The 15768-nt window shown below is 41.8% G+C and overlaps 2 protein-coding genes across 5 annotated transcripts in view; one reads left to right on the plus strand and one right to left on the minus strand.

Annotated features, from left to right (window-relative positions):
• Window positions 1-743: 743 nt before the first annotated feature.
• usp1 (ubiquitin specific peptidase 1) lies at window positions 744-7810 on the minus strand. 3 transcript variants are annotated; one of them, XM_033621552.2, is made up of 9 exons: window positions 7678-7810; window positions 6941-7169; window positions 5765-5906; window positions 4626-4727; window positions 4222-4391; window positions 3238-3944; window positions 2933-3091; window positions 2571-2772; window positions 744-1693 (listed from the first exon to the last, which is right to left on the minus strand). In XM_033621552.2, the coding sequence occupies exons 2-9, from the start codon at window positions 7108-7110 to the stop codon at window positions 889-891; spliced, it is 2457 nt and encodes an 818-aa protein (XP_033477443.2). In that variant the 5' UTR covers window positions 7111-7169; window positions 7678-7810; the 3' UTR covers window positions 744-888. The 3 variants fall into 3 exon arrangements, with proteins under 3 accessions (XP_033477443.2, XP_033477444.2, XP_033477442.2); XM_033621553.2 differs by having other exon boundaries at window positions 4222-4388; window positions 5765-5909; XM_033621551.2 differs by having other exon boundaries at window positions 5765-5909.
• Window positions 7811-10318: 2508 nt separating this feature from the next.
• The window catches only part of kank4 (KN motif and ankyrin repeat domains 4), a 99628-nt gene continuing 94178 nt past the window's right edge, over window positions 10319-15768 (plus strand). Inside the window, exon 1 of one of the 2 annotated variants that reach the window (XM_033621961.2) lies at window positions 10319-10372. The gene's annotated coding sequence lies outside the window, so the exon portion shown is untranslated. Of the gene's footprint in view, window positions 10373-12449; window positions 13314-15768 lie in introns of those variants that run through there. The other variant, XM_078168962.1, reaches the window with a different exon arrangement.

A 15768-nucleotide genomic window follows, 5' to 3' on the forward strand; every position in this document is an offset into this window, starting at 1 on the left:
CGCTTGGCACAATTAGCATTGTTGTAGAAGTCACAAATCAGTCCAACACTGTTTCCAGCATCGGTGGCTTCAATTTCAGGCTTCGGATGTATTACAAAATTTAATAAATCAGTGCAAAACAAAGTTTCTGAGAAGCTGGTATGGGAGGTGGGCAAAGTTCTCTCCAAAATTACAGAAAATATTGCAGGAATAAAATCTGCAGCATGTTGTTCTTTCTAACCCCATGAAGTGTATTGTGTATTGCTCTGCAAATGGCAAATATATTTGGTTGTTATTTTGGCTTCTAGTTGAGTAAACTATTCCAAACAAACACAGCACGTAGTCTCTTGTAAATGCAAATGAATTTTAGAAAAGTATTCAGCTAGAAAAAGACATTCCCCAACATTTTTGCATTTTCATTGAATGAGATTTTAGTTCCAAAGTGCTTTTCCAATTTGTAAAAAGGAATCATATAAACTCAATAGCTGAGAAAACATTGAACAAAAAAAAAAAGGACGTTTTAGACAATGGCAGAAAAAAAAATCATCAAAGCCAGCCAAGAGAGAATAGTACAGACAGCAAAAAGACAGGTCACTGTACTCAGTTTACAGAGGTTAAAGTCACAACCTCCCAAAACATGTCTCAAAAGGACTGAAGTAATCCCGGCACGTAAAAATGAATCCCCATTTCTAAAATACAACCTTGAGCTTATGGACACTGAGGCGAGGCTCTCTGACACCTGTTTCCTCTGTAAAATCTATCTTCAGTTTAGGTGATAATATGGCAGCCACTGGATTTTTGGCACTGTTTATAGTATTGCAAAATACAACTGTACTTTGTCTGGGTGCTCAACTGCTAAAGGTCTGTCTGCCCCAACCCCCTGAATCAACAGCGGCCCTTGTGATCGCCTTAGTGTCCGGGTTCGGGCATCCTTCTGTAGAACAGCAGGTAAGGTGTGGATGAGGAGTATGTCTCAGGAGAGCAGGCTCGCAGGAAATCCTCCTCCTCAAACAAACGCACCTCAGAGTCATCAAACAGCAGCCATTTGCCCTCATACTCAAGGAGGTTGTTCAGAGCCTGCTGCTCTGTGGCCTCTGCCCCTCCACAGGCAGTCACTGATGCTTCCTCTCCTACTTTGGCCTCCTTGGTAAGTCCTGCTTCAGTATTTTGGCCCAGGCTACTGACTGGTGTCCTCCGTTTGGATCCCTCTGTTGAGCCACTGCTGGCTGGTTTGTCTGTGTGTTTGCTGCTGTTGCTCCCCAGGTCACAGCTAGACAGACTCCTCTGCCCCCCCAAGAGTCCGACCCCACCCTCTGACAGCTTCTTTCCTCCAGTTTTGCTGCCAGCCAAACTCGCACCTCTCTGTCCCCTTGCATTCAGGCTGAAAGACACCTCTCCATCATCATAGTCCAGCACTTCCTCTTTCACCTGTATTCCCTCTTTACTTTCCTTCTTCTTTTCCTCCTCCTCCTCCTCCTCCTCTTTTTCTTTTCTGTCTCCCAGCCAGAGCTTCACATCTTTCAGATCGGACATGCGAACGTAGGCGGTGTAGTGTCCGCTGCTGATGGTGACGCCGCTGTGCATGACCACAGCAAACAGCTGATAGTGTTGATCCTTTGCAGCTGAGGGCCAGGTGCACCACTCCTCTAGAGACAAGGTCAAAGGGGTCTGCAAAGGCGTGTTCACTTTGGACAGACCTGCGTATGGGTCCAACCTAGGAGGAAAGGAAACAAGGAGAGGAGTTATATTCCTGTGTAATATCAGGCTCTTACAAAAGTCATGATATAGTATTCCATAAAATAAGTGCACAAAAATGTCATAGTATGGTATGACCTAAAAATGCCATAGTATGGTATGGCCTAAAAATGCCACAGTATGGTATGACCTAAAAATACCATAGTATGGTATGGTATGGCATAAAAATGCCATAGTATAGTATGGCATAAAAATGCCATGGTATGGTACGACATAAACATACCATAGTATGGTATGGCATAAAAATGCCATAGTATGGTATGACATAAAAATGCCATAGTATGGTATGACATAAAAATACCATAGTATAGTATGGCATAAAAATACCATAGTATGGTATGGTCTAAAAATACCATAGTATAGTATAGCCTAAAAATACCATAGTATGGTATAACATAAAAATACCATAATATAGTATGGCATAAAAATGCCATAGTATGGTATGGTAGGGCATAAAAATATCATAGTATAGTATAGCATAAAAATACTATAGTATGGTATGGTATAAAAATGCCATAGTATAGTATGGCATAAAAATGCCATAGTATGGTATGGTATGGTATAAAAATGCCATAGTATGGTATGACATAAAAATACCATAGTATGGTATAAAAATGTCATAGTATAGTATAGCATAAAAATACCATAGTATGGTATGGTATGGTATAAAAATGCCATAGTATGGTATGGCATAAACATACCATAGTATGGTATGGCATAAAAATGCCATAGTATGGTATGACATAAACATACCATAGTATGGTATGGCATAAAAATGCCATAGTATGGTATGGCCTGAAATGACCGTAAATGTGTTAAAAAATGTATCAACTCACTCTAAACTGTTGGCAGAAAAACGCTTCAGGTGAATGGTGATCACTTCAGGAGTTTTGTCAAACAGCAGACTTCTCTCAGCCTCCGTGTAATGATGACACGTCTCACAGAAGTATTTGTCCTCGCCAACGATGCGCTCCACTGAGGCAAACTGGCCGATGGCCCATTTCAGAGTCTTCAGCTCTGGTTTGGGATCAGGAGAGACTGGTAAGAGAGAGGACATCAGTTACTGAATTAGTTATTTTTCTTCTGCACTGTGGTCTGGAAAAAAATGAAGGGTGTACAGGAAAGCTCCCAATGATAGCAGGACTGACCAGGTGCAAACAGCTATTGTATCTATGGGAATTAAAGTAAGACTCCTCACCCTCAGAGAAGTCATCTGGGCTGCTGGGTTCGTCATCAAGCACTGGGACACTGATGTCCTGGAAGTCCTCTCTCCTCTCTGTGAAGCTCTCGCACTCCAGACAGCGAGTCCTCAGAACCAGTCGACCCTGGAACAAGTGCTCCATCAGGTCCAGACCATCTGGATAGGACGGAAACACAGACGCACACGGCTGAATGATTTTCTGTTCAAAGACTCAAGTATACCCGGCAAATAGGACCACCCATATTAAATCAATACCAAATAAAAGCACAGCCCATGTCCCACTCCTCTTATAGTAACTATACCTTGATGTTCCACTGCTTTCTTGTCTTTAGCCGTGTTTTCTGATCTCTCCTCATTGGTCTTCTCGTTCGGACTGTGGTCGTCAGTCAGCTCTTTCTCCTGCTCTGACTTGATCTGGTTCCTGACAGAGCTGATCTTCCCCACACTGAGGAACTTGGAAAAAATACTCGGTTGTTTCCCAGAAGGCCTCAGCCAGCTCAGCTTGGACCTCTTCTTTCTTTTCCCATCTGCCACTTTACATGCCTTTTCACCTTTCCCCTCGCTGTCGCTCTCTTTTCCCTCCTCTTTATTTAGCTTCTTCATCCCTTCGCCCTCTGCCTCCTCTCCATCTTTGTCTCGGGCACTGTCCATCACGATGTCACTGGAGGACTTCCTTTTTGAGCGAGTGAGGGGTCTATTATCTTCAGCTTCGGTTTTCTTACTCTTGACAGATTTCGGCTTCTTCTTGGCATTCCCCACCTCGGTGTCGCTCTTTCTCTTGCCGCTGACTTGGCTGTCCTCTTCTGTGGGAGATTTGGATTCTGTCACAGAGCTGCTGGAGCCCGAATTGACACCGTTCTCAAGTTTAATCTCAGTCTTGATGTCATCCGTCTCCAACTCCTGCTCCTTCCTGATGGTATCACAAGCTTCTTGGATGCATCCCAGGATGCACTGCAGCACCTCCTGGGCGTCATGCTGGAGATAGCCTTCGTACATAGGGTTCAGCTGCCTGCAACACATATGGAGCCGTCACAGTTAGTTCACTGATGGTAGTTTAAGAAAACAATTTCTTTAACATTTTTAGGAAAGACAAGAGAATCAGAATTCCACTCATGTCTCATTCTACATCATGCACCAACACAACTTGTTTCTGATTTATCTGTGACAGAAAAGGCAGTTCTGTCACACTGATTAATTCAGGTGCAAATTAACTACCTTGCTACCTACTACATCACTGGGTCAGCCATCTGGGTCTAATTTATAATTCCAAATAACCACATCATTACCTGAGTGTGTAGAGTATTTTTCGAGGTGGTGTGGCAAGTTCTCCTTCACTGAAGCTGTCAGGGTTTAACAGGAAGCTGGACTGCAGCTGCTCCACGGACGTTATCAGACTGTTGAAGCTCCCAATGAGCTCAATCTGAGGTGGCAAAGTCTCTGCAGCAACTTCTGACTGCTGAGAAAGAAATTACAAACAAAAAATGTATGAAATAAAAAACTCTCTGAACTGTAGCTTAGTAATAATATATATACTGTTACTTGTTTGATTGTACCGTATTGTACAATAGCCCAAAATTACATGTGCTAACCTCATGACTCTCAATTAGTGGTGCTGATTTTATGCGTTTTTGGAGGCCATTGTTTGCAAATGTAAATCTAGTAAAATAAAGGTAATTTGCCTTGCACCAACCTCTTCACTTGCATCAGCTTCTTCCTTTGGTTTGTCATTTCTTTTAGACAGGTTGTACAGCTTCTTTATGCCTTCTCTGAGCCCTGGGCAGTAGTACAGCACCTGCAGGGACAGAAAGACACCAACAAGATTAGTCATATGGATATGAATGAATGGCTGGCTGGATTAACCATTTCGATAATAACTAATGAAATGTAGAATTTTTCATAAGGTACTTTTTGATGCAATTGAACATTTTAGGCCTTTTCAAGACTGTGGTTACCCTGTAGGATGTCAAAGCATTACACACTAATACAACACTGAAAAGTTTCCTGCTTCCATACTGCATAATATGTTGCCTTATTGTCTAGTCAGTGGCCAAAATGAAGAGTGACCCAAACACATAGTGTATGTTCTTTACTCTGCAAGAGAAAAAAGTACTTCTTACTCCAAACAAGAGAAGAAATATGACTACACAGCTACAGAAACTCCATCTGAACAGGTGTGGCAGAGATCATACAAGTGCTGGAACGTGTGATCAAACCTCCAGTGCCTGCTCATCTCTTTATGTTCTAACACTGCCAATACAGATAAGCCAAAGTGACAGGATCTGATCTGAACACAAAGTATGTCACAGTACTGAGGAGACATAACACAGCGGAGGAGCAACTTAGCTACAAGTTGTTATCTATTATTCATCAGCCGCAGAGGACACTGTTTGCCAACTATGTTCAACTATATTCCCAGGAACAAGAAAGTCATTTTCTTTTCTTTCTAAATTACTTCCTGGTAAGTTGCTTGATGATTCTTTGTGCAAGACAAGGCCTGTATCTTGACGTTATGTTATGACTTGTTGTACCACACACAGAAGGGAAAAAATGAAATCCACCACTGAAGTCAGATGAGATGTGGATCATAAATTATCAGTGTAAAAAACATGGACTATTCATGTTATGATGCAGGATATTCATTCCATGAGATGAATACAGAGAACCTTTGCAAATACAAATTATGGTCTTGGTTGCCTGTGCTAATTACTGAGTTGTTTAGTCTAATAATTACACTTGCCTTGTGAAACATTATCCTATTTATACATTTTACATATATGGGTTATAAAACATGAAAGATGTACATCTATTCTGTCTCTGGTGAGGACCCACCTGCAAGATACTGTTCAAATAGCAGGTGTTGCCCAAGTTGTTGAGCCCCACGAATGGCACCAAGGACTCTCTCTTCTCAGATGGCAGGAGAAGGCCAGGTGAGGCTGGACATGGAGAAGGACCAGGGACCACCTGATCACAGCTGCTGAATGTGGAGAAGAAAACACAGTTTCAAATTAAACAGAAAAGAAGAACAGTTACTTGTTACTGGTTTGACTCGTGCAGTTTGACTAGAGCTGGACGATATGGGTGTAATCACTACCCACTGCTGTGCATTACATGAAACTAAACTCTTATCATGTAGGGTATAAAACTCAATACAAATAACTGGCTAGTTTTGATTTCGTTTGCTTCAAGTCATTTAGTGTGAGAACTGAAATTTGTAACATGGTAACATAATATCTATGTTACAAATTCAACATATAATGCTTATTGTTATTATGCTCAATCCCAGAATTACTCAAATATCCAGTTTTAGTAGGCTTATCTGGCAAAAAGCAGGGTTGCAGGACCAATCAGGGGTCCAAGATTCCCTTGGATATAAGTATTAGTTTGGGTTTCTAAGCCTTGTGGCCACATCCCACTTTCTCACACTTTCTCCTTTGTAATTGTTATCACCCTCACACTGGCTGTCAATCAGGGCTCTTGATGTGTCACATACATATAATTCCCATGTGTTAATGGTGACAAATAGGTTCCCCATGAAGGTTTTTTTTTTTTTTTTTTTAAATTATATTAAATTAAATTACATTGATTTACTAGAGTTTGCCTCTTTATTAGAAAATGGGTGTGCACTACATACTGATATAGTAGATTAAAATTTATATATTTTTATATAGGCCCAGTTGTATATTACAATAATAATGTGTGGTTGTCACAAAATCCCACGGCACGCAAGGATTGGCATCATCAATTGAGAAACATTGATATAAATGATCGAAAAATTTTTAGATTAATTTTGATTGTTTTAAAAGCATGAAGATAATGATTTGAGGAAAATAAGGATGCATTTACACCTAAAATGTGTGACATGACTGGCAGGCATGTTTTAGGCGAGAAGTAACAGACAGCTTTACCAGACACACCATTCTTCAGTAAAGCAGGGCCATAAAAGCTGTGTTCTGAACTTTGTGTGACCCCACATTAATGGCACACTGACAGACAGCAGAGACCCACCTTGCCTCAGGCTCCACTTGTTCAACAGTTTTGGGTTCATCTGCCTGAGGTTCAGAGAAATCCAGGACCCGTTTAGTTTCTTTCTTCTGGAGGAACTTCAGAGACAGTTTGCTCTTCTTGACGGGGCTCCCCAGCGCCGCCACGACATGTTCCCCCTGCAGACCTGGCATCTTTGCTCCTGGTACCTTGAGGGTTTATTTCCTCTACAGAGATGCAACAGCGCCCTTCACTGGCGAGAACAGGAAACAGAATGTAATTTCAATAGGCGCCATAAGAGTTCAACGAGACCGAAAAGTAACTAACTACGCACTTAACGTTAAGTTAACACTGTGTAGTTGAGTGACTACAACCAAACAAGCTAGCTTAAATTACTGCAAACAGCTTTAGTTCAGGAAGTACGACCCGGCTACCGACTGAACACCGAATTATATAACATGTTAGCCGGCTAACGCTAACTTACTGGTGCTTCTCTTATTTCCGTTGCCTCCTCTATGTTTGAAATAGAGCCGTTAACATGAACAACCGTTATCTTTTTGTCGTTACACAGCAGCAGAGACGAAGCAAAGACGGCTCATTAAACTGCACTTTGCACACAGCACAGCCACAAAACTGGGTCAAAACGGTGCGGCGGAGAAGTGGGAGGCGAAAACAAGCAGCACGCCGCTTCTAACAGTCCACTTCAACTAAACTAACTCCAAATATCCCCACAGTGTCTGCAGCTTTTTATCAACTCTTACCTGAATGAGTCATTCCAGGTTGAAGTTTAATATATTTCACGGAATATCCAGGTTTAGAGCCATTTACAGACTGTTAGACGATTCAGACGGTGTAGCAGAAGTTGGCGCTTTTTCCGACTGGAAGACCCAACGCCGACAACATCGCCAGTGAAACACCAGCACGACTTCACAACATCCGGGAAAAACGTCCGAATAACGGTCGTTCCTGACTCTAAACGTATTTTAGAAGTATACGTTAAACATTTAAATGTGCGTAGACCTTTGCAAAAATTATATAACCAGAGAAAGTTATATTCTAGATCTCAGGCATATATTTAGTCGCCTATTTAATTTAGGACCCTCGGAGCAGGGCTTTGTCAAGCTGCGTCAAGTTAGATTGAATGATACCGGAAATGGTCTTTTAGACTCCTCCATCAGCTTAAAAGTGAAGAAATAAGTTGTTGAACATGAATCCTGCACGTGATCTCAAGTTAATCTACATAAATAAATAAATAAATAAATAAATAAATAAATAAATAAACAAACAAACTAAAAGGAACACATTTTAAAAGGCATTGTTAAAAAAAAAAGTTTTTCCTGATAACTCAATACCTGTGTAGTATTTCTAAAATATAACTGTGAATGCAGGAAAGACAAAGACACATTTTATTTAAATGTACTTTCAATTACAATTTAGGGTGTAGATTGCAGGGGGACACCAGAGACACAGGAAAAACAGCCCAGTTTCTCTTTACTAGTTTGATTATTGTACATTTTACCAGAGCTGGGCAATATGGTTGCAATCATTTGCAGCTGCACATTTTATTAAACCAAACTCTTAACATGTATAAAATCCAACATGACTAAGGCACGTCTACTTTTTATTTAGTTTTATCATTAACTTTAAAAGCTGAGGGTTGTAAAATGACAAGATATGATTATATGTAACTATTATCAGAATATTTTTTTTTAAGTGTGTCTCCAATCATAAATATTCATGGTCATATCTCCCATGTTACAGCTGACGCATTGTTCCTTGGCGTACAGATGTATAACAAAAAATATTTTACTTTTAAATCCCAGAATTATCAAAAAAAAAAAAAAAAACATCTAGCATTAGTAGGCTTATGTGGCCAAACTCAGGGTTGCAGGGCCTCCATTTGTCGTTGAATGAGGTTCAAGGCCCTTGTGGATTAGAACCCCGCAATAAAAACATCAGGATAGCAGACATAAAAGCCATAAAGACACGAATGGATGCGGAAAATGCTTAAATTGGTGTATAAAAATTCTCCACAAGTCAGGAAATGAAGTGTTTGGCGCTCAAGATTTTCTGGCGGTGGTATGCAGTGTTGACAAAGAGAAGTCAAGCAGTGTATTGAAAAACCTCAAGCAAGACCATGGGATCCAATCCAAGTGGGAACTGAAAGAAAATCATATGCATTCACACAGAAAGTACAGCAGATGGGTTAACCACATTACTGATGCGAGCCTATTTGAACCAAACCCTAGTGCTGTTGATTAGCCTATAGCAGGGGTGTCAAACATACAGCCCGGGCCAGAACTGGCCCACCAAAGGGTCCAATTTGGCCCACTATGACTTTGCACACCTAATATTGACGCACTTGTGAAGGCTAAGAGGTGCCAGGTTTCAGGAGCAGTTTAAACAGTGAGCAGATATATCATGTAAAATGCTGCCCCTGAGGTTTTACCATCCTGGCCAGAATAAAGTTCTCTGAATTAACAGTGACTAGTTACTGTGGTCATATTTAAAGATACTGAACATTGTGCAAAACATTGTCATCCAGCAGCTTCAGTATGAAAGTATCTGTATCAGATTTCTATCTTAAAGCCATATCGGTGAAACCCTTTTGCTAAAGCGCCAGCAAAACTTTAATTTTTAAAATGATTTGTGAGGCAAGGGATGACTTAACCTGCTTCCTCAATAGCTTTCACTTTAGTGGGAGTGGAAAATTAAGAAAAAAATGTACATGTAATGAAAGTGAGTAGCAAACTGTCTGAATGTGGAAAGACTGACACATACTGTTGAATTTGCACATATTTTTCTTAGGATATCACGGGTTGTTCATTATTTGTTTTCAGAATGTTCTTCTTGACACTAAAAAAACAGAAACATTTGAAACGTTGTTATTCAGATGTTATTATGCAATGGTTTTACTGGTCCAGCCCCCTTGAGTTAATTTAATTTAATTTAATTTAATCTCATCATCTAATAATTTTATTTCATTTTTATTTTATTTGTCTAAGAGGGACAGTGCACAGCTATGTAGCTGCACTAGAGTTAGCTGTTATCTAAGTTTCATCTGTAGTCACTGGGCAGGGACTGAAAGACACTAGTTTCTCGGCTTTTATTTTGAAGATAATGAACGGAAGTGCGGTTATATTTCGCCTGACTTGATAGTAGTCCTTTTCGCGAAACCCAATCTAAAAATTATTTGTGAATATTTCATATTAATAAGACGCTGTTTGCGCTTCAAAATATTTAAGGAAGACTTTTCTTGTACATAAACACGAAACAAAACAGTTCGTCACCGTGAATGCTTGAACACGGTTGTTACCGGCAGTGTCCACCTTCAGCCGACAGGGGGCGACATTGTACATATAAATGAAGGTAGAAGTGTTGAGCATCATTCCCTCCTCCTCTGGAGCATCGCTTCATCTGACAGTCAGCAGAGGCTATCCTTCCACGGTTTTAACGGTAAGATACTATTAACGATTTCTCCGGTGTCTGCGTGAATAGATGAAGTAAAATGCGCTTGAAATGCTCACTGTGAGAGCAGCCTATTTAATCTCTGTTCCGGCTCATCTGTATCAGTTGTAGCGTGTTAATTGTAACAGGGCTGCTGAGTAGTCCTGCTGGCGTGCGTTTTATCACACAGGATGGATCGCAGCAATTCAACGCAGCGCAAAATAAGAAATGACAGGTGTGTCGTTTCCTGCTCGCACACAGGCAGTATAGGCATTTGTCAATACGATGGTATGTATGCAGGACGAGCCGCTGCTGCTGCTGCTGCTGCAGCAGAGTGGCTGCTTGGTCAGCAGCAGAGATGTATCGATGGACATGAGCATCTGTGTCTCAGCTTCCACAATCCACTCTATTTATTTCCTGGCTTGGTGATCAAGTGATGTTGCAGTAAGGATGCTGATAGTGGATGGGAGTAGTGGGAGATACGGGACTTCCTGTGGGGCTGTTGTGTTGTGGTAGTGATAGAGCTACAGCATGCAATCACCATCACCATCCTCGGAATGTGTTATCTTTGCCATCTCCAGCTCTGGGTTGGCTGCAACAGTACATTTCATCACTAAATGATCAGGGCAGAACCCCATACCTCATTTGAATTGGGTTGAAATTATCTTAAACCCCACATATGATATTTAATAATTGCCCGGTGAAATAGATTTTATTACAGATGTAATAACCAGCAGGTGATTTATCCTGGTTTAACAAGGAGCACTGGTAGGGAGGTTTTCTCTTACATCCCATCTAAAGCCTAACCAGGAGGTGCATTATGAAGAAGGATTACCGTGTCCCACTTCCCTCATCACCTCCTGATAACATCATTTTCTCAAGGGGGGCAGTCTTTGCCTGCACTCCGAGCAAGGCAGATGTCCTAAAGCGATGTGAAATCAACACGAGGCCTTGCTTTTGATTGGCTGTTACGTTACACACTGAATGCAACAGGACTGTCACATACTGAACAAGGTCACTGGACAGATTTGAGGATTTGAGGTGGTGGAAATGTGCATGTACATCTGTGCTCCTGGGAGACTTTCTTTCTATTTTCTGAAGAAATAAACGCACAGATTGAAGGAGAAACAAGAATCAAACATTCACCGGCTCCTCATTGAATTCTGGACAAACTGCCCCCACCGTGGGTGCAAACATTTCAGAGATATTGCCACCTACTGGCCGACCCCACAAGAATTTAACCCTTAACCTGTATGAGTAATGAGGACCGTTCTCCATGCACTGAGCACTGGAGTTGGCATTTATCAAGGCAGGCATTGTCCCAGGAGGCACGGAGCTCTCTCACAGCCGGAGCAGCGGAGGTTGGCGGTGTGGCAGCTCTAAGTCCTGGCCCATGCCACGAAACACCCCCCCCCACCCCTCCCACCCCCAAGGAGGGGAACACTGGAGGGAAAATGAAAGCATGTTGAGCGACAGGCAATGGTGCACTCCAAGAATGAGAGGCATGTCCTGCAATCTACTTCAGTTTACCTTTCAACAACAAATCCCTCTGCACACACGCACACACACACACACACACACACACACGTGCCTTATTTTTTGTATGCCTGCAGGGTATAGCAACTCCATTAACCATTTAATCACAGCAAACAAACAAGATGTAACATGTCAATGAGTTGTAGCAGTGCCAAAGGTGGATTCTTTTAACCTTTGAACTCTTTCTTTAGAGCCCAAAATTGAAGAGTATTTCAATCACGAGGAATTAAAGGTAGGATTTAGAGGCATTTAGCAACCAACTGAAGCTTCCCTACAGGAGAACTACGGTGGCTGACGTTAAAACACAAATGGTCTGAGAGCCAGTGTTTGTTTTGTCCGTTCTGGGCTACTGTAGAACAATATGTTGACCTCCATGGAAGAGGGCCCGCTCCGTATGTAGATACAAACGGCTCATTCTGAGGTAACTAAAACACAATGATTCTTATTTTCAGATGATTATACACTCAAGAAAACATACTTATCATATTATATATTCCATTTCTGCCAATATATTCCTCCAGCTGGTGGGTCAGGGTCCAAAAGTGGGTTGCGGGCACATTCCAAATGGACCCCAAGTGACTCCCAAAGTGTCAAGTTTGTAGAAAAACACACTTTATTTTCAAGTTGTGTGAATTTCTAGCACAGAGCTTATATTTTAAAGTGCTGTTTTCTGCTGTAGAGCTATTCAACATAGATGAAACTCACTGTAAGCTCTAAATTTAACTCATTAAGGGCTGTTTTTGCCATGAAGCATGTTATTGCGTTGCTCTCCCATCAGCTAGTTTATTTATTTTCCCTGAAATCCCCGCAGACATCTCACGCAGGCTCTGTTCAGCCGAGAGAGTACTTTGTGTGTGTGTGTGTCTGTCAGTAAAAGGGAGCTAATGAGATCCTCCACGAGTGTATGCCTGTGTGCATAACCTTGCATGCATATGTGCATATATCAGATCAGATCAGGATGCCTCCCTCTCTCCCTCCCTCACACTTTCTCCCTGCATACTTTAGAGCATCTGAGCGACTCCCATTTGATGCATGCTGACGAGGTGGGTGTATCCAGCCCAGCCGCTCTGATGTTTGGAAGCGGTAACTCCTTCATCCTACTCAGTCTGCTCTCTACTCTCCATGCTCTCCTGTTTCAGCCAGTCTGTCTGCCCTCTAGCGTAGTACTCTCCTTTCACTCACCACTATTCATCACCGTCCAGGATACATTTACACAAACCCACGTAGGTAGACAGAATACTGTCCCAGTGGAGTGAAGAGTTTGGCTGATAGATACAGATATATGTACATTACCTTGGAAAGAGCTAGAAAGTGGGGATCTGTAGCGGTGCAGTTGAAGCTGAAGTTTTCTCCCCCACTACGTTTTTTTTTTTAATGATTTTTGTCCCAAAGGATACCACACACAGCTGCAGAGGTAAGGGAAGAATAGATGTGCTCTGCACTTTTTGCTATTTTTTTTCTCTTTATTTTACTGTTTTGCTCTCATTCTTTCTTTCCCAGCTGTTTATTGTGTGCCATTTTCACAAAGCATCCTCTGTCAGTTATTGATATATCATGTATCTTCATCCTTTTTGCTGTCTCTTTTTTAATTTTTACCACTTCCTGTTTATTGTGCTGCTATCCAGTGTAATATTTTTCCATTTTCTTTCCTCTCTTTCTCAGTGCAGCTCATTTTAAAGCCATTTCTGGAGCTGCTGCATTCTCAAACCAGCACACATTTATATACATCCCAGCCATGCAGTGACAACTCCAGCTTTTATCATCTTTCTCTCGTTCCCTGTGCTGATGTTTATTTTTTTGCACTAAGCTTTAGGATCTTCTCGCATCTGTGTGGTAATCAGATGCTGGAAATTAGGCACGCATGTACATATTTGTGCACAACATGTACAAACATACCGACAAAGGGGATTTCTCTTTTTATCTTTATCTGTGTGTTTGTCTTTTACGTCTTCCTGTAGCAGTTGATCCCCTCTCTGAAGCGTTTCATTAGCTGGACCAAGTTTCAGTAAAATTCCCCTCTGGCCTGACTAATGTCTTTCAGCTGGAGTCTGACACGTGCACATATGAATACAGTTACAATTCATACATACTGTAGGAAGCACGCTAACTAGGCAGCGGATGGAGCTGAGAAATTGCAAGTGATGGTTGTTTAGAGTGATCATATATGTAACTCGTGCAGCGATCTGCATGCATTCACTCTGCATCTTTGCTTTGCTTGCCATCCTCGGTCTCTCTCTCTAACACAAACCCCCCTGTCTTTCTCTATCTCTGCTCTTTTGTGGTCTGCATGTATTCTCAGTTAGCCTTGGTCACTGCTCTGCTTGCCTGCCACAGAGCATTGGCCATGGTTGGTTGGTTGGCTAACCGCAGCTACACAGCATTAAAAAGGCAAAGCGCCCCTATTACATGGGGCATGTTTACAGGGTGTCACATTGTGTGTGACTGTGTTTTGTGCTGCATTCACTGACATTAAGAACTCTTCACCCATGCCCAGGTTAAAGGCCACATTGTTATTCTTACACACACAGTGTCCTCTGAGATATTGCTGACCCGCATTAGTGTACAGTCCCCCTCAGTGTGTGTGTGTGTGTGTGTGTGTGTGTATCAGCGTGATTTCCTCGGAGCTGCAGCGAGGTGACTCATAGCGGTTCACATGCTGGTGGCTGTTAGATGTGTTCACTGTAACGATGCCATGATGTGTGATTTGCAAATAGGCAGTGTCTGATGAAACCATGTATCTGTGAAATGTCAACTTTTCAGGAAAAGAAAACAAGCAAAACAGCCCCTCCCCCACGTTATTTTCACCTTCCATGAATTCTTAGGGTTATCGAGTGCAATCTGAGAAGATATTGTCAAATCTCAAAGATTTTTCTAAACATGTAGAAGAGCTTGTAATGCTTTAAGTAGAGTTTAAAATATTAGAATAATCTAAAACAATGTTTATGCTGTATTGACATCAGCAGAATTGAATTGTCCATTTGTTTTTAAAGGTCCAGTGTGTAGGATGTAGGGGCAGAAATGGTATATAATATTCATAACTATGTTTCTATTAGTTTATAATCTCCTGAACTTAAGAATTGTTGTGTTTTCTTTACCTTAGAATCAGCCATTGATATCAGCATACCAAGCGGGGCCTCCTCCATAGAGTCTGCCATGTTGATTCTACTGTAGCCCAGAATGGACAAACCAAATATTGGTTCTAGATAGGGTAAATGGACTTCATTTATATAGTGCGTTTTTAGTCTTCCATCTACTCAATCACTTTTTACACCACGAGTCACATTCACCCATTCACACACACATCCATATACTGGTGGCCGAGGCTACCATACAAGGTGCCACCTGCTACTCAGTTTTTAATACACTCACACACTGATAGAACAGCCATTGGGAGCAATTTGGGGTTCAGTGTCTCACTCAAGGATACTTCGACACAAGAATGGAGGAGCTAGGAATTGAACCACTGATAATAAAATTAGTGGCCGACCCGCTCTACCTCCTGAGTCACAGCTGCCCTAGGGGGCCACAGGTGGGGGGCAAATCACATTTTCACGTCGGCCATCGTAGTTCTCTTATATGGAAAACCACGGTTGCTGATGACGTTTCAGTTCTGCAACCTCACCGCTAGATGTCACTAAATCCCACACACTGGACCTTTAACTGAAAAGTGGTCCAGGGACGGCAATGTCTGTCACTTTGGTCCAGACTGAAAGATCTCAATAACTATTGGATGGATTGGCATAAAATTCGGCAGACGCATTCATGGTCCTCAGAGGATGAATCCTACCAAATTGGTGATCCCCTGACCTCTCCTGTGGCTCCACCAGCAGGTTGACGTTTGTAGTTTTGAGTGAGATGTCTTCACAGCT

Source organism: Epinephelus lanceolatus, chromosome 6 (assembly GCF_041903045.1).
Source record: "Epinephelus lanceolatus isolate andai-2023 chromosome 6, ASM4190304v1, whole genome shotgun sequence".
Classification (NCBI taxonomy): Eukaryota; Metazoa; Chordata; class Actinopteri; order Perciformes; family Serranidae; genus Epinephelus; species Epinephelus lanceolatus.

What these genes read in the sequence shown, in the direction of transcription:
- usp1 (XM_033621551.2), bottom strand. Translation starts at nt 7,110, where the DNA reads ATGCCAGGTCTGCAGGGGGAACATGTCGTGGCGGCGCTGGGGAGCCCC. An exon ending in ATTTGAACAGTATCTTGCAG is followed by an intron (nt 4,728 to 5,764) that starts GTGGGTCCTCAC and finishes CTGTCCCTGCAG; the next exon opens with GTGCTGTACTACTGCCCAGG. An exon ending in AAGCTGATGCAAGTGAAGAG is followed by an intron (nt 4,392 to 4,625) that starts GTTGGTGCAAGG and finishes TTTCTTTCTCAG; the next exon opens with CAGTCAGAAGTTGCTGCAGA.